The sequence below is a fragment of the Rhinolophus sinicus genome, linkage group LG18 (genome assembly GCF_036562045.2).
Source record: "Rhinolophus sinicus isolate RSC01 linkage group LG18, ASM3656204v1, whole genome shotgun sequence".
NCBI classification, from domain to species: Eukaryota; Metazoa; Chordata; class Mammalia; order Chiroptera; family Rhinolophidae; genus Rhinolophus; species Rhinolophus sinicus.
This window is the reverse complement of record NC_133767.1, coordinates 7,073,727-7,092,120: the sequence shown is the minus strand read 5'-3', so window position 1 is coordinate 7,092,120 and position 18,394 is coordinate 7,073,727. Positions and strand designations below refer to the sequence as shown.

At 48.8% G+C, this 18,394-nt stretch overlaps 1 protein-coding gene across 3 annotated transcripts in view; it reads left to right on the top strand.

Annotated features, from left to right (window-relative positions):
* SNX29 (sorting nexin 29) overlaps positions 1-18,394 on the top strand; it is a 425,148-nt gene that overhangs the window by 240,438 nt on the left and 166,316 nt on the right. For all 3 annotated transcript variants that reach the window (XM_074322948.1, XM_019715145.2, XM_074322949.1), the window contains one exon: positions 15,638-15,693. In XM_074322948.1, coding sequence (XP_074179049.1) covers positions 15,638-15,693 — 56 coding nt within the window. The remainder of the gene's footprint in view (positions 1-15,637; positions 15,694-18,394) is intronic.

Sequence of the window (18,394 nt, the reverse complement as noted above, 5' to 3'; positions counted from 1 at the left end):
GTCACACTCTCATTATCGGTGCACAAAGCCTGCTCTTCTGTATTTGATAAGTTCGCTCTGATCTCTCTCTCCTTTGTGTGGAAGCTGCTCCCAGGCTCCATCCCCACCTCTCCTGGGAAGCATCCTTAAGACCGCCTGCCCCAGGAAGCGGCGGCCTCAAGACCCTAGGGAGTGTGGCTCCTGGCCACGGTGTGTTTTATTGGCATGCCGGTTCCTGTGCCGGAGCAGACACGTGGGACTTTGTGTGGGCTGGTCTGGGATTGGACCTCCCTCCACGCGGTCAGACTGCAGCGCTGTCCTTGACTCGTTCCCTTTCTGTCGTCCTCACAGTGGAGTCTCTCCCGCCCCTTCGTTCTGCCTCAGCTCTGCCCTGTACGTCTTATCGACCACGACAGATCCTTCTAAATCCTAATTTAATTTATTCTATTTGTGCTAAATTGACACGCACAGTATTTCTAAGGATACATAATACCCCATGATTATACTTGTAAAACCCATCTAACGATATATGTACTTATTGCTTAATAAGTTTCGTTCTCCATGATAATAGAGTTTCCTTCTGATTAATCTTACATACCCCACCAAGTGCATGCGACTTTCTACATTTTTAAAAATATTTCTTCCTATGTTTTATAATCATAAAAAAATTAAAGGCTCGTCTCTACTTGCTTCTCTCCTGGCCCATCATTAACTTAGGGCTGAGTCGGGAAGTAAGCGTCTTCCCTCTTGAGCTGAGTGGCATCTGGCCATCGAAGGGATCTTATAGTTTGTTCTAGAAGCTTTCCCCGTCTCCTTGAAGTGGATTTATATCATCTGCCAGTAAAAATTCATGCTATTTTTGCTGTGTGTTTCATGGAAGTTGAGTCTCTGCCCAGTTGGATTGTGCAATCCAGAGCCCACTGGGTCTAGATGACATTGCTGTCTCTTCCAGGAGACCAGCCCGTTACGCGATTGAATTGGAACAACTGCATCTTGGTAAAGAGACCTGCTGAAGTTGCGAAAAGCCAAGCCATTGGCTCCCTTCATCTGTTCATTTGGAAATGGCCTCTTCTTGAGGGACGGGCACCATCTAGGAATTGCCCATGGGTTTCCTAAGCCTTCTCGCCCCTGGGGTTCGCAGCTCTGTGGAGCTGGTTTTGAGGGCAATGGTTTTGTTGACCGGGGTTCGAATGGTGTTCCCCAGGTACTCAGAGACTAGGGGCCTTGTCCACACCCAAGTGGGTGGCTGTGGTTTGAGACGAGACCGCTGTGGCTAGCCAGGCAGCTGAGATCTGACTTGTCCAAGGCTTTTGAGAAAGTCGGAGGGACGTTGGGGAACCTTAGATTTTTATTTCTCTTCTGGAAAAGTGGCTTTCTTTTCCTTTTGCTGTCCACGAGTGTCACCCTCTGCCAGCAGGAGTGTGTGTGCCTACGGGGCCCCTCTTCCTGCCCCTGGTGCAGCCAGGCTCACTGCCTCCTGTTACCCCAGTGCCTTGACACAATGCAGATGTTTCCGCTTTGTTCTGGGACAAACCCAGACCTGACTCGTACCTTCTTCCTCCCCTCCTGCTATTGGCCCTTTGGCCATGGAGTCCTGTCCCTTCCCATTTGCTCTTGCTCTTCCTTCTACTCACAGTGCCTTTTTTTCTCTACCTTTTGTCCTCCTGAAGACGTGCCTGACGTTTTTCCCGAGTTGCATAAATAATTGAAGAACATACTTTTGAAAGAAATAATAGGCAACTGGAGAGAGTACGAAATACCAGTGTCCCCTCTCCCAGAGGTCCCTCCAAGGGAGAGTTTGATATGTGTCTTTCTAGTTGTTCTTCATACACTTAGCGACGTGGACATCCACTCACCCGTCGTTAATGCAGATGGGGTCATTTATGTTGCTCACCTGGTTGAGACTTGACTTCTCCACGTGTTGGCTTCGCCCTCCTGCCCAGCCTTCCAAATCGTCCCCGTCCTTCAAGGTCCAGCTCCTTCTTTCAGAAAACTCTTAGTGGCCCTGTCACTACTGAGTTGTTTCTATTTTAGCCTCCTCGGAATTCCTCTAATCTCTCTTTCCCTCTGGATCAGCCATTTTGTCTCCTTTTGTTATATTGTCCTTCAGTTACTAATTAATTAGTTGAACTGCACCCAGTTAATTTTCTCTGTCCCCTAGCAGTTTGTTGTCCCGGGGAGGGCAGGCGTGTTCATTGCAATGGAGCGAGTATACGAGGGTCTGGCAGAGGGTGGGCCCTTGAAACACATTTCTTGAATGAATGAATGGAACAAAGAAGAAATAGAATTAGAGTTACATTAGTATTGGGTGTAATGGCACAATGATGGCTTAATTAACTGCTGGGGTAGGTCCCGGAAGGCTTCAAAGAGGAGGTGATTGACTTGGGTTTTCAAGGATGACTAGAAGTTGGTCGGGAAGATGGGCCTGTTAGGCAGGGGTGTGGTGGTATGAGTCAACATGGTTTGTTCAAGGATATTATCAGCCACTAGTCTCATGGGTGTATCTTTTGGCTTTTCCATCGGATAATAAAGTCCTTGAAAGCGGGAGTGGCATTTGCACTCCTGCCTACAACAGATGACAGTTACTGGCTGCCTGTTACGTACTACGTCCTTTCTCAAGTGTTTTACATGTAGCAGCAAACGCATGATGTAGGCATTCCCATCTCCATCTTAGAGATGAGGAAATTGAGGCACAGGTAAGACACATGACACCCCCAATCCTCATGAGTCATAAATGATGGAGCTGCTAAGTCTCTCCCTTTCCCCCAGTCGTCATGTGCTCACCTTTAAATGGGAGCGGTGATGCTGACCAGAGAACTGTGTGAGGTTTGGATGAAATGAGGTAATGCCTCTAAGTCATCCAAAGCAGGGGATCAAATACCTGAATAAAATCGTACCCCCTCCCCGGCTTTGTTTTTCTTCATAGCACTCACTGCTGCTTGGCATAGAGTTGTTCATTTGCTGTGCCCTTCTTTGTGTGTTTTATACTTGGCTGTGATCCCAGTGCCTGGTAGAGAGGATGAAATATTTGTGGAATGAATGACTGAATATTGGTTCCCACTTACCGTAGCGTTCTCACTGTGGGTGCCCAGAAAACCCGTGCTGAAATCGACTGAAACTAAACATTCTATGTCAAGGCAACATGCCACCAGGGACCATGAATTTATTTGTCACAAGATGATCAACATTGTTGTTTTCATTTTTTATTTGCTGTCACGTGCAAGGAGCTATCATATGTCTCCCACCCTGATTTTCCTGATGTCTCAATTCAGGTGGTTTCCACTTTGAGTAGAAAATTATCCGTCAGTCACAGAGAGAGGTGGTTTGTGGCCACATCATTCCAGTTTCTGTCTTTGTCTTCACGTGCCTCCTCCCTGTGTGTCTGTCCCCTGTATGTGTCTTATAAGGACATTGGGCACTGGAGTTAGGGCCCAGCTGGATAATCCAGGATGATCTCCTCTCCAGATCCATAACCTCAGTACATCTGCAAAGATTGTTTTTCCAAATAAGGTCACATGTACGGGTTCCATTTCTCCCTGGCAGGACAGCTTCTGGGGTCGGATCTCTGGGGAACGGTTTAGCATTCTGTTTGTTCTTTTTTAGGTGCTCGACCTTAATTCATTAAGTAATTAATTCTTTTCAGTTGCCGTTGACATTCGATATTATTTTATGTTAGTTTCAGGTGTACAGCACAGGGGCTTGACATTTGCATTTTTAAGCAGTGACCCCCCCATTAGCCTGGCACCCACCTGGCACTGCACATAGTTGTTGCCACATTACTGACTATATTCTCTCCTCTGTACTTTGCATCCCCATCACTGTTTTGGAACTGCCGATTGGTATTTCCTAATCCCGTCACCATTCTAATTGAGGGTGTGGGTGACTGACTTCCTAAGTCATCAATGCGCGTAAATGGGGGCCGCCCAGCTGTGACGGGGCCGCGTTTAGCTGGTTGTGGGAGGCACTGGTGTGTGTGTGGGTGCTGAGGGGGCAGAGCTGTCACCTCCTACGTGAGAGTGTTTCTGGAAGGTACTGCTACTGCTAGTCTGCAGTGTTGAACATCACGGAGCAAGTTGTCCAGGAGGCAGGTCCCGGAATATACCTTTTTAGTGTCTGAGGACAGAGAGCTCAACTCCAAGAGTTCGTTCTCATTTTCTGCTATCAAAGCTATAATCTTTCAGGCCCACACAATGGAACTCCCAGGGCTGATCAGCTGCCTGAACTGTTCCGTGAAATTTATTTACCCAGCCACCCACCCACCTGGCATTTCCAAGAGCTGACAGTGTAGTGGATCGCGTTGGGAACATGATTTGTACTGCTAGTCACCGTGTTCCTCACGAAAGAACATGTCCCCGCACGGTCCCCTGCCCCCAGCCTTCTGAAATGACCGTCTCTACAGCAAGTAACACCCTGAGCCTGCCGTGCTCATTCCTTCAGGAGATGAGCGTCTCGTCTGTGTCCAGCTCTGGGCTACACACACCAGGCTCTGTGTTTTTCTCTCTTTCACTTGATCCGTGATAAGCCTACCAGGGAAGTGGTGTTTCCCTGCTTTATAACTGAGAAGAGTGAGGCTCACAGAAGTCAGGTGCCGTGGCTGGGCCTGCAGAGTCTGCATGCAAAGCCTCGACCTGTCGAACACCAGAGCCAGGCTCTTTGGGGAGGGGGCTGTGGCCCAGGATGGACGCTGGACTCTCGCTGCCTGTTCTGTACTCACGACCCTGTGCCCTTGAGCAAGTTGAGTCCACTCTCTGGGTCTCAGTGTCCCCGTCTGTGAAATGAAGCTGATGAGAGTATCGACCCCTGAGGCTGATGAGGTATATAAATGCATGACACGGCCTGGCGCCGAGCAAGAGGCCGGGAAATGGAGCACAGACACACTCACACTCTCAGCGCTGCAGGCTGGAAGTCCAACGTCAAGGTGTCGGTCCCGGCAGGGCCACGGTCCTCTGGCTGCAGGGGAGGCTCCTTCCTGCCTCTTCCAGCTCCTGGTGTCCTTGGCTTGTGGCCACATCGTTCCAGTCTGTGCCTGTCTTCACGTGTGTGTCTCTTCTAAGGACACTTGTCATTGGAGTAGGGCCCGCCTGGATAATCCAGGGTGATCTTGTCTCCAGATCCATAACTTAAGCACATCTACAAAGACTGTGTTTCCAAATAAGGTCAAAGTACAGGTTCCAAAGGTTATTTTTCCAAATAAGGTCCCATTTACAGGTTCCAGGGCTTAAGGTTTAGACATACCATTTTGGGGGCCACCATTTAACCCACTGTAGCTGCTATTATTAAAAATAACCTTTTTGGAAGGCACAAGTAATACACGAGTACATTCTCAATGCAAACATTCCGCCAGGAAGGGAAACTTCCTTTGAGTATCACTCGCGATTCCATCCCCCCCCTACAGATAACTGTCCTGAGGCGTTGGGTGCTTATCCTTTCAGATGTTTCCATTCAGATGGAAAGATACATGTCATCATGGATTATTTCCCTATTGCCAGGCACCAGGAGAGGTCTGGGCATTCTGAGCTGAGTTAAGGCACGGCCTGGCGCCCAGTCAGCCCGCACCCTTCTAGGGAAGTCGGAGGTGAGCCGACAGCCTCCATACACATAGTAGGTGCTGTAACAGACACACATACAAAGCGCTCTGGAAGCGTTCAGCCCTCTTTGCAGGAGGGAAGTCAGCTTCTTAACGCTTTACTCAGCAGGGACACCTGAACCTTGTAGGGTTTGAAAGATGGGAACTCGAGAGCTATGTGTCTGGGGAATTGTGTAAGGCAGGAACCTGGAATGGATGCGGCCACTCCGTGGCAGGAAGTGAATCCCGATGGGTACTTCCTGAAGGAGGTTCCTGAGGATGGTCACACTCAAGGGACTGGAGCGGAGTTTGCCGAGTGGGAATGTGGAGGGGTATGGGGTTTGGGACTGGAAATGCAGTAAAGAATGAGCCGCGGTCTCTGCCCTGGAAGCTTTTCCCCAGTGACATGCCCGCCCTTGCAAGCTCAGGAGGGGTGTTCTGTTTGCAGGTAGACCGCACTGGGAGTGACAGACATGGCAGGTACCTTCTGTTGTCCTCGCAGCGTGAGGTCTGCTGCAGGGGAACCCATGTAAACCAAATCCGCTGCTGTTTGCAGGGAGGAACGCGTCAGACCTGCTGCTCGTAGGCCCCGGCTGACTTCTAAGGGACAGTGTTAGTGGTGTTTGCAGTGTTCTTAGGGAAATCCTACACTCACGCTCCAGTTGTACCACAGTACTAGTGAGACAGGGTTTGGCTTCTAGAGTTTGCACAGCTCTGCATTCCTTTGGCATCTTCTGCTTGCTCTGTGCCTCATTTTCCCTGGTTGTTGAATAGGAGTTCAGCGTGACGTGAGAGTGAATGAGGCAGTTTGTTCAGTGTTTTCTAAAGGCTGAGAGGCTGGCGTGTTGTCCCGTGTGCACAGCTGACGTGCGTGCGCGTCTCTGCGTGTGTGCGCAGCTGTCTCCTGGCTCTGCCCTCTTGCCTGCCTCCCGACCTCTGTTCTGCAGCCGCAGTGACTCACTGAAACATGAGCTTGCCCAGTGTCACGCTTGCTTAATCCCCACAGTGGCTTCCCTTGTTTGGAGCAAAGACCAGAGACATGCTGTTTTCCCTCGGGCTTCAGCCTCAGCTCCAGCCACCCTCCCTCCAAGCCGCTTTCCCTCATCCGCTTCCCAGACGCCTGTTATCCTGGTGCTCCGAGGACTTTTCACCCTGCAACTGTACAATTACTTGTGTCACTCGGTTGCTTGAAGACTGTCTCTCCTGCCGGACTGTGTGCTTCGTGAGCCCCAGGGCTTCATGTCTCCCGCTCACTGCCACCTGCCTGGTACCCAGAGTGTCTGGCCCATGAGAGGAACTTGGTGTGAATTTGTATAGACAGCGGAATAGCTGGGGAGTGTGTGCCTTTGGGGAATGGAGCAGTTGGCCCTTCACTCACAGGCAGGGGCTACCTAGCCCCCAACCGCCTGTCTGTTCTGTCTGACACCCTTGAACTCTGTCCGTGAGCGATGAGAGGAACTGCCACTTACCGAGCAGCTGTTCTCTGCCAGGCGCTGGGCAGGGGTGGTTCTTACGGGATCGTGTTGAAGCTGGCAGCCCTACAGGACTGATTCTGTTGCTGCGTTTACCAGGAGGAAGGGGAGGCCCAGAGAAGTGTGGTTACTTGCTCGAGGCCACACAGCCACGTCAGAGCTCAGTCCCAGCCAGCCAAACCCCAGTCGAGTCCTTTTTTTTTTTTTTTTTTTTTTAAATTAAAATGTTTATTTAGAATGGGGAAAGAAATCACAATACGTGATCATTTTTAAAGACCTGGTAAATACTACCAATATCCCAGAATCCAGAAAAAAATAATGGTTTTATTAATTAATCATCTGACCCAATCCTACATGACCTTTTCTCCGACATTTTTAAGCTATATGCTCTGGTAGCCTCTTTCTAAGACAGTGATATTATAATGTCATTTTTTTTTATGCAGACAATATAAAGATAATTCAGTTTTTCTTCTACATGGTTGATCAAAACTTATTTTTTCCCAACATTTTACTTGAAAATTTTAGAATCGCTTAATGAAAGCTTTCCACAGTGGACGCCTGTATACCCATCCACATGCCACCGGTAACATTTGACTCTGCTTGCTTTTATCTTCCCTCCCGCCTTCTCTTTATATACCCATCAATTCATCTTTTTGTTTTTGATGCATTTCAAAGTAAATTGCAAAAGTTAGTTCCTATTGCTTCCAAAATACTTCAGTGTGCATACTGGCGTTTAATACTTTTTTGTTTACAGTTTTCTTCTTCTCTCGAGGTAACATTTATATACAATGCAGCACACAAGTCTTAATTGTATGCTCAAGGGGCTTTGACAAGGGCATATACCTAGGTCGCCTATGTTTCTGTCGAGGTCTAGACCACTGCCACCGTCCTCAAAGGTTCCTGATGCCCCTTCCCGCTCAGTCCCCACGCCACTCTCTCAGAAGCAATCACTGGCATGTTTTTGTCCCACCATGGACACAGTACTTTTTTCTTTTAATTTGAAGTTTCAAGGTCATTACACTTATTTTTCAGAAGGGTGACAACTCATGTAAGTGATAAACATGTATAAGGTGTAAAGAATTGCAGTAAAAAGTCTTCCTCTTGCCTCTGACCCTTTGCTTCTCACTGCCTTTCCCTCAAAGGCATCGCTATTGGCAGTTGCTTGGGTTTCTTTCTAGAAATGGTTAATGCAGATCCAAGCACGGAGGCACGTCTGCCTCCCAACTTCATAAGGAAGATAGTAGCGTGCCTGCCGTACTGTTCTGTGTCTTGCTCTTGTCATTTGACATTATATCTGAGCTCATTCCCTATTAGCAGACATCTGTACTGTTCTTTTAGTTGCTATGCAGTCTGGCTCTGACTGTAGCAATATTTTATGTAACATTTCATTACCTGTTGCAATAAATGTTCTTGTATACATTTCTTTGTACATATGTTGTCCATGTATCTTCAATTACTTAGAAAGAAACTAGATGTCCATCTTAGTAAACTGGATAATTTTCTCACCCCCTCATCCCCTTCCCTCCTCCAACCATCCATTCACCCATCCATCCATTTGTGCATCTGCATATCTGTCCATTCAATGGGAACATTCATGGAGCAATTGGTATGTGCCTGATACTGTCTTGGGTTGAGAAATTGTCCTCAAGACTCTCATAGTCTTTTGAGAAAAACAGACACGTCCAAAACGAATACACAGAAGTGTGATTGTCTGCATTTGTGCAAGCTCCGGGCTCCTCGGAGGATAGAATGCAAAACCATTTAAAACTCTTATTTGCCAGTTCCTTATTCCCAGCAGAGAGTCTTAGACCTGAGCTGATTTTTAAACCACATGTGGCTCTGATACCTCTAACTGTGTATTTGTAAAACGAAAGAACAAAGTAACAGATAAACACAGAAGCGTGCAAGTGGTCCAGACCCTGGCCAGCTGCCTCCTGGAGCCCAGGAAAGGCCAGGCCTCGCGTTCTCGCAAAGCAGCAGGCCCGGGTCTGTCTCTCCCCTGGCTGGGCCAACCACGCTGGCAGACACAGCCGTGATAGCCGTGCCTTTTCACGTTTCACTCCTTATTTAAAAATGAGATGGGAAAGCAGGAGGTGGGAAGAAAAAGCTGAGTTAGTGGGGTGGGCGCTAGTAATTGTCGTTTTGGGCAGGCAAAGTGAGAGCTAATTGTTTAAGGGAAGGCTATTTGAAAAGAGGGATGAGTGAGAAAGTGATTCTGGGAAACATAAATTAGGGGTGTCATTTCATGATTGGGGCAGAGATTTGCTGCCCTGTGATGTCTGCCTGTTGCCTTTTCTTTTGAGCAGTGAACCTGAGAGCCCTGTGTTTAGAGGAGGGAGAAAATGATTCTCTTCTCTCGGTTCCTCTTATCTCCAAACGAACTTGTCCTTATCAAGCATGAGGATTGCTCATTTGCTACAAAGCAGTTTTACAGCGGGTTGACATTTCAGTGTGGAAACACAGCTTAGCTCCCATTAGCATTCCTTCATTTATTCAGCCACCGTGTGCCCGGTGCTGGGCCAGGCTGCCGTGTGTCACGGTGCACGAGTAGATGTGTCCTGAGCTGGCAGAGAAAGCACAATGGAGTCCTGTGAACAGTACAGGGTAGTAATGGAGGATCTCTGTAGTTGTTGTGTCTTGGAGGATGAGAAAGGAGCCAGCCATGCAGAGAAGTTGGGGGACGAGGGAAGGGGAACGTTCGATAATCGTGCTTCACAGCATCTGAGGATTAAAGGGGTGAATACTTTGGCACATAGTAGGTGTTCAACACATGTTGTTCCCGCCCCCACCATCTATGTTGATTCTTGCTAACTGGTTGTCATGGGGCAGGTGAGGAAGAAACCGAGGTTTGCTGAAGCCAAGTGACTTCTCTAACGATCAGGGGAAGCTAGGATTAGAATTCAATACCTGAGTTTCCCTTTGTCCCTGAGACCTTATGGCTCAGAGTCTGGAGGGTGATTCATGCATCCAGTGATGGGACAGGACCGGGGGCTTCCGGGCAAGGCAGCCAGGCACCTGGGCCTCGGCCAGGGCTGTGCCGAGCAGCCCAAATCACTGTGGCGACAAAGAAAGCAGGTGTTAATGAGGGGTTTCGGCTTTAGACCCAGTTGTGTACCTGTGCACGTCTGTTCCTGAGCGCGGAGTCCTTCCAGCCTCCGCACCACTGAGGTCCTCACTGTGGCTCTGGTTCCTTCATCTCCTAGGCTTCCCCGTGTGCAGTTGCAAAAATGCCAGGAATGGGGAGGGGGGAGGTGGTGTCCGTGGTGGAAAGTACAGACTGGAGCTGGACCACCTGCCTCTGAACCCCACCTTTGTCACTTACTCGCTGAACGACTGCGGGTACATCTATTGCTGTATGTCAAAGCACCCCAAAACTTAGTGGCTTAACAAACACATCCATTTTCTTCACCTTTGTGATTCTTTGGGTTCACTGGGCTCAGCTGGGTGGTTCCGCTCCATCAGACGGTGTCGGCTGGGGCTGCACGTCTAAGATTGAGGTGTCGTGCTCATTCACGTGGCAGCTGGCACTGGCTGCCCACTGGGACCTTACATGGGGGCTGGGGGGGGCGTGCACTTCTCCATCTGGAGAAAGTTGAGCACCTGGGGTCATGAGGCTGGGGGACAGGCTGCTCAGGAACCAGGGGCTGGGAGGTTCAGGTTGGGCTCTGGCACGTCCACGTCCTCTGATCATTCACACTGAGCCGCCTGGTCCTCGCCTGTGAAATGGGGGGGACACCTCCCCCCATGGGTTGTGAGGAGGAGGCTATGGGAAGAGTTGCGTGAAAGTGCTTTGTAAAGCAAGAAGCGTTCGGTGGCGGTGGAGTCGCTGTGCTCGCGTACCCCTGCGGACTGGAAGTGAGGGCAGCTCCAAGGACGGGAGGGTGCCCTGTCCTTTGCCACCTCCGCCTGGGTCCCGATTCTGCCAGTGGCCAGAGGCCTCGTGTGTTTTCCCCACAGCTTTGGCAAGTTGGCTGATTCTGTGTTCCTGCCTGTCTTTCCTTCCTTCCTCTCTTCCTCCCCCCCCGCCCCCGTCCTTCTTTAAATAAGCATTTATCCAGCACGTGTATCACTCTTTGTGGCAGAACCTCTAGTATCTGAAGCCCCTTCCCAGGTATGAGGAATTCCCAGAGTATCAGGATGAGCCAGTGTCCACGTTCCACACTGGCATGGGGGCGAGGGCAGCCGTGTGCTGGCCTGTCCCGGCTCCCCAGCCTGCAAGCAACGCAGGAAATCGTGAGTCAGGAGAGCCTGTGCACGCCCCTTTGCTCATGCAGCTCCGATGCTGATTCTCCGTGGGTCTCCGGGTCTCGTCGGCCCCGTTAGTCTTCATGTGTGCAGCCCAGGAGGCTCCAGCAACCCCGGCTGCTCTGCTTCTCCAGTAACAGGCTCTGCCTTTCCTGGCACCTGCGTTCTGCCACATGACTTCCCAGACCCCGGGCCAGCCAGTGAGCTGCCTTCTCTGCGGGGTCAGGGAAGCGAATGAAGCCGACCATTCCGCTGCTGGCTACCTTATGCCCGTGGGGAGGGTGAATCAGACACACAGCTGCCGCCCAGGGCTGTGTTGTCCACATTCCCTGGGGCTTCCGGAGGTAACCCGGGTTGCTTGCAGCCAGTAGCAGAAGAAAGTTGATTTTTCTTACGAAATACTCCCTGCTCCACGCTTCTTTTACCGCCACAATATGAAGTAAAACCAGCTTTCTGAATGGTTACTGTAAACCCCAGGTGACATCTGCATAGTCAGCATGAAAAGACAAAACTTGCAGACGTTTAATAAGTTTGACTTAGTTATCGTCATGCAGTTGCTATGGAGCCCAGCCTGATTTTGCAGATGTATTCCACAGAGGTCAGAATGTTCACAGATCCTTTTCCCAGCCAGCCTCCCCGGAACTCACCGAGACACTTAAATGTCTCCTGGCTTCCCGATCCCAGTAATAACATGTAATTAGAAGCAAAGCTCCGGAGTCAGAAGGATTTAGCTACTCCCAGCTGCTTACATCCACTGTCCAAAGGGTTCCCGAAATGTCAGCATCTTAAGGAAAAACTGTTAAGAAAATGCCTTCTTCTAAGAAGCCATCATTTTGGAAGAAGCTCTTTCTTTGTTTTCACCATTGTAAAGTGACACCTGTCCTGGAAAACCCCACCTTGTCTTCTGCTTTGGTCCTTCTGGTCACCCTTCCCTTCTGTATTGTGGGGGAGACACAGTCAGAAGCTTCCTTCGTGTGAATCAGTGTCCCTGGGTACGAGCTCTGTTCACTTCTGGTCTGAAATGAGGCCGCGTCGCAAGGTAGAGCAGTGATGGGCGTGATGGTGCAGGTGGTGTCCCCATGGTGTGTCCCTCCTCGGGTCTGCTTACCCGATGTCAGGAGAGATTCAGGTGCCGCGGGGGAAGCTCAGCAGAGGGCAGAGGCCGAGAGCCGCCCACAGCCCCGTCAGAGAAGGCACTGGAGCCTTTTCCACAGGGATCCACGCAGAAGCCCCAAGGGGAGAGTGGTGTCTGGAAGGTGGGGAGCCTTCAGAACCTTCCTTCGCCCGTTTCCAAGCCTGATGCATAAAGGACCCTGAAGGCAGATCTTTCTGCGTTCTGGAGAAATGCATTGGGGCAGTGGTTGGAAAAATGTATGATTTACTTTACATAGTGCTACGCTCTTAAATTAATACACAGTGTGTATCTGTGCTGACTCGATTACCGCATTTGCAGTGTAGAAATCACAGGAAGTTCAAACATAATCCAGATGCATCTGGCTTCTCTCAGGTAGCTCCCACCGTCGTCGTTTGGATCGATTTCATTCTCACCCCATTGACGTGTGGGCTTGTAAGTTATATTTAGGGCTCACACTGGGCATTCGCTGTCCATGGTGGCTTTTTATTAAACAGACCAGGAGCTTTCTTCTGTGCCGCTAGAAATTTCTCAGAAGTGCTCTTTCGATGGGATTATACATTTCTATTTAAATTTTGGGGGGCAGTAGTACATTATTTCAAAAACTCACGTGATGTAAGAGGGGGTTCAATATACAGCGTCACTGTGAGCGCACCAGCCGCCTGCCCCCCTCCACCCCATGCACAGGCTGCCCTTTTTTTGGTGCCTTAAATTTCACTACGATAGCTTCTTGATGCGAAAACAAACCAGCACAACTTGGTATTCTTAATTCTCCATTTTTGCACCCAAGATAGTGCATTAGGCCCATGCTTTGTTTTCTTTTGATGATCTTTCTCAGGGATCATTTCAAAACAGCACATGGAATGCTATCTTGTTCTTCAAAACATGTTAAAAACTTTTAAAGCAGTTCATTCAAAAGATACTTTTTTTTATCCTACAGAAAGATAGTAAATGATAAATACGCCTTCTTTTCTCGCCAATCCCATTCTTAATCTGTGACCGATGATAGCCACTGCTACTATTTTCTTATCTACTTTTCCAGAATTATTTTTATGCTTGCACCCTCGTGAGTGTGTGTGTGTGTGTGTGTGGGGGGGGTCCCCATTTTTAACTCGGCCATCTCATATCGACATGCCATAATTCTCGAATCATTCCTCTATAGTTGGACCTTTAGGTTGTTTGTATTTCTTTCTTTCTTTTTTTTTTTCACTTGTCTAAGCAATATAAATGTTGGTGTCTTTGGTTTTTCTCTTCTAGATAAATTCTTGCGAAATGAGATTTTTGGGTCAAAGGATGTGGCTGTTTGCAGGGCTCTTGGTACAGGCAGCGTCACAGCTTCCTGTCCCCCCCCCCCCCCCCATGAAAAGCAAGGCCGCCCCGACCCCTAGCCCGAGAGTTCCTGATCTTTGGAAACGAAGTGTTATTCAAGCGACCAGGCAGGTTTCTCCTTGTTGGGTCGGAAGGCGTCTCAATCGCAGCTTCTTAGCAGTCTGCTGCCTGGAGCCCCATTTAATTGGGCCATTCTCCCTCTGGGCTGCCAGATATGTGGTGAGGGACACCCCTGTGTTGTCAGGACAGAGTGACGTGTGGTGCCCAGGAGAAGAGAACCTGCTGCTCTTGTTTCTCTAATTGTCACTTTGGGAAAGTACACAAGTCAGGTAAGGAACTTTCTACCTGCCAGGCATTGTTTTGCATACTGTACAGGTGTGCACTCCTTTTGCCCGCAGGCTAACCCTGTGAACTTTACTACTGCTATGCCCATTTTACAGATTAGGTCAGTGTGGCACAGAGAAGTCAAGTGATTTGCCCATGGCCGTACAGTCAGGGACAGGTGGAGCTGGGACTTGATCCCGAGCCGTGTGGCCCCAGAGCACAGCTCCATAATCACTGGATTCTCCTGCCCCCAAAGGGGACCCACTGCTTCTGTAAGGGCTACCTTCTAGTGTCTTCTAACCCTCTGCAAGGGCAGCACTTGTGCAAGTCTCACCTTCTCCCTTCACCTTTTAGCTGGCTTGTCCTCTGTTAGGGAGGATTTGTAGCAGAAAAGCCTTTTCTCCTTGGACAGACCTGGATTTGTATCCACTTCCCCCGTGTGTGACCATGGGCAGCTTCTACAGCCTCCCCGAGCCTCAGTTTCTTCATCTGTAAAGTGGGTGGGGGGGGGTAATCACCCCTGGGGTTTTACCCAGACTGAGGAAGACTGTGATAACATGGAACCTCTGACAGGTGCAAAATGTGAAATAATGTTCTCTTTCCTTCATTACCTGGCACCTTTCTCTGCTTCACTGGTTCCTTTTAGTTTTGATCCACATTCCTTTTTTTTTTTTCCCCCTGTGTTGTTGGTTTTTAAATTTGTTTAAATTTGTTTTTCAGTTACAGTTGACATTTAATATAATTTTATATTAATTTCAGGTGTACAGCATGGTGGTTAGACATTTATTTAGTTTACGAAGTGATCCCCCTGATGAGTCTGGTACCCACCCTGCACTAGACATAGTTGATGCAACATTATTGATTACATTCCCTACGCTGTACTTTACGTCCCTGTGACTATTTTGCAACTCCCAATTTGTAGTTTTGATTCACAATCTTAATTCTAGCCAGTTCAGATTCGATCAGCTCATGAAAAGAAACTTACTCCCTGGGTGTGATAACATCGTTGCCGCTTACTAAGCGTCAATCACTGCTGGCCATTTTGCTGTCTCTTCTGCATAAGAACTGCCATCACATCAGGCAGTTTAGTTTCTTTCACCCAGTCATGTTCTCATGGGCCATATTCTGCCTTAAATAGCTCAGAGGTCATGAGGGGGCAGGATGGAGCCATTGGGGGGCAGGCGATGGCCTTCTGTGTTTACATGCTGAGTATGTCTGTGTGTTTCATGTCCATCATGGTGACACCGGATATTTTTTCTACTGCACCTTTGATACCTTGCATCTCAGGTCTAAACTAGGCCTTAATATTTCCCAGATGACATGCTTTTATGTGCCTGCAATGATCTCAATAGGTCTGATAGTCCTTTTCGTAAAGATAATTGCGATCTCTCATGGTGGCACATTTTTATTCCTGTTGCTAACCATCCTCCCAGAAAAATCTCTTCATATTTTCCAGTAACTGCTTTCTCACCTCATTCTGGACAGGAACTGTTCAGGGCTCATTGAGAGGTGGGATTCTTTCATGATTGTGCAAACCATGGTAACCGTGACGCATTTTTTCCTCTCCTCTTTCCCGTCTCCTGATGGCAGGTGCCTGGAGATCTGAGTCAAACATCCGAAGACCAGAGTTTGTCGGATTTTGAAATGTAAGTGAACGGCATCTGCTCATGAGGAGCCCCTTAAGAAACAGGACTCTGTTGTTTGGCTTGGGTCCCAGAAGGACCACAGCGGGGAACCGAAATCAGTGCTTCAGTCTGCACAGGCTGCTTCGGTTATTTCAGAGGTCAGGTGTTGTTTGCCTGCAGCCTGAGTCCGGCCTTCCCATGGGTTTTATGTTTCCCCTTGGGTGCTGAAAAACAATTTATTTTTTTGGCTGATATTTAAGAGTTGGAAGATATCACATAAACATTTAAATTTCTCTATTTTCTTTAAAAGAAGACTCAAATCCCTGCGAGGCCACAAGCAGAGCCGAGCAGCGGCTGCCGCCTCCACACAGGGCGACTGCTGTGCGGCTGCCGCAGGCATCACTCCTCCCTGCTGGCCCACACTGGCCCACGGCACTCATTTCACTGTCTGCGGGGCACCTGTCGGAATCTGAGTTTACAACCCCTGGGTTGTCAGAAGCAATAGTAACTCAGCATATTGGTCTGATTTTTCATTGGCTTGAATTCTGTCGGGTGCCTCTGCTGATGGCCCCTAAGGAGTTGAGTTGGTCTTCAGACTGGTATTTCTCATCAGGTTGCTGTGGTTTTTGGTCAGATAATCCCATTGGGCTGGTAAAGAGAGTGGAGTGAGTCTTGGGGGAAGGGCAGGCAGAACCCCTGTTCTTTCTCATTCAGCTGTGCTGAGCGGAAGAAGGTTCGGCCTCCCTGAGAGAAGGTGTCATCTGGGAAAAGCCTGCTTCTGGAGAGAGAGAGGGCAGGATATCTGAAAGAGCAGTTTGTCAGAGCCAGTCTGGCCCATGTTGAAGTCTCAGCTACAGGACTCACCTAGGTGTGACCTTGGGCAACCCATAGGCTTGAGTGTCTTCTCATAAAATGAAGGTCATGATACCAGCCTTGCAGGGTCGTGGTCGCAATTCGAGTGAGATTATGAAAAACGCAGAGGGCATCAAGAGGCTCCTCAGTGCTTGACTGGCTGCAGTGGCGCTGGAGGTGGCAGTTAGGTTGGTAGGGCGAGGAGGTCGGCCTGGTTAAGATGTGAAGGATGAAAATCAGAGGTGAGTTTGCCTCCCATGGGTCAGGAGAGTACAGCATGAAGAAGGCAGTGGAACGGCAGCCTGTAGAGGGCCAGGGTGGGGACAAGCTGGGAAGAGAAGTGAAAAATGGACAGGGGAATCCCAGAGATGAGTCAGTTATGACCGGAAGGGACTTGTTATTAAAGTAAGAATTCGTCAGGCACCTCCTGCAGGATGGTGTCATGCCAGGTCCTTGATGGAGGGATGAATAAACCACAGTCCCTGCCCTCAGGCTCCTTTTGCCTGGTCCAGTCACATCCATCATCTCTCCCCCTGGAGATTTGCAGCCTCCTCCCACCAGCTTTCTCATCTTCACTAAAACCAGAGGGAGGCGCTGTTTCCCTCTCTTAAGATGGAGACCCAAATCCTCTGTGTAGCTTACAAAGAAGGCCCTTGCTAACCTCTGGCTTCACCCCCAGCCCTCCCCTACCCCCTCCCTGCACACCAGCCACCCTGGCCGACTTGACTCCTCTAATTCACTTGGTCTTCCCTACTCAGGATCATTATTTTATTTCTGGAACCCACACTGGCACAGCATTTTCTCAGTGGTAGGCATTGTTCTAACCCACTCAGTCCCTGCAACAATCCTCTGACATGGATATCATCTACAGATGACAGATTCGAGCCAGGATTCAGACCCAGGCAGCCTCGATCTAGACTCTGTGCCCTTAAATGTTAATCCCCCTGCTGGAAGCACCTTTCCCAGGCTCAGCCTTCCCTCCCCAACATGGCCAATGCTCAGCATCCCTCAAATCCCTGCCCAGACGTTGCTTCCTCAAAGAAGCAGGCCCTCCAACGTTCACTCTCCTTACAGTCAGCATTCTTTAGTGGCACCTACAACAATGGGAATTAAATTTCTGTGTAACAATTATAAGCATATATGCGCCTAACAATAGAGCTGCAAAACATGTGGTATAAAAATTGACAGAAACGAAGGGAAAAAATAGTTCTACAACAATAGTTGGAGACTTCAATACTCCATTTTTAGTGATGGAAAGGACATCTAGAGAGATGCTCAATAAGGAAACAGAAGACTCAGGTAACACTATAAACCATTTGGATCTAATGAACACTTACAGAACACTCCACCAAACAGCAGCGGAATACACATTCTTCTCAAGAACACACGGAACATTCTCCAGAATAGACCATATGTTGGGCCACAAAACAAATCTCAGTAAATCTAGAAAGATGGAAATCATGCAAAGTATCTTTTTCGACCATAGTGGAATAATTATTATGCGGATTTGTCTCTCTCTTGCGTTAAATTGCACACTGCATGAGACCAGGGAGTAGACCTGCTTTCTTCATTGCTCTATCTCCAGTACCTAGAATAGGATCTGGCACATACTTGTTTAATTCACGAGTGAACAAACAAAAGAATGAGCAAATGAACTAATATCTAGAAGGGAGATGGCCATGTTAACAATCCATTGTAATACAATGTAGTAAACGCTCTGAAAGGGAGAAACGCCTAACCCAGCCCGGGGTGACCTCAGTGTAGCTCTGAGAGGTTGTCCAGCCTCATTAATCCAGGAAGGTTTAATAAAAACCAGGGTGTTAGCTACACTTCTCGACCCCCCCCCCCGACCCCCCCAAGCCACGAAAGG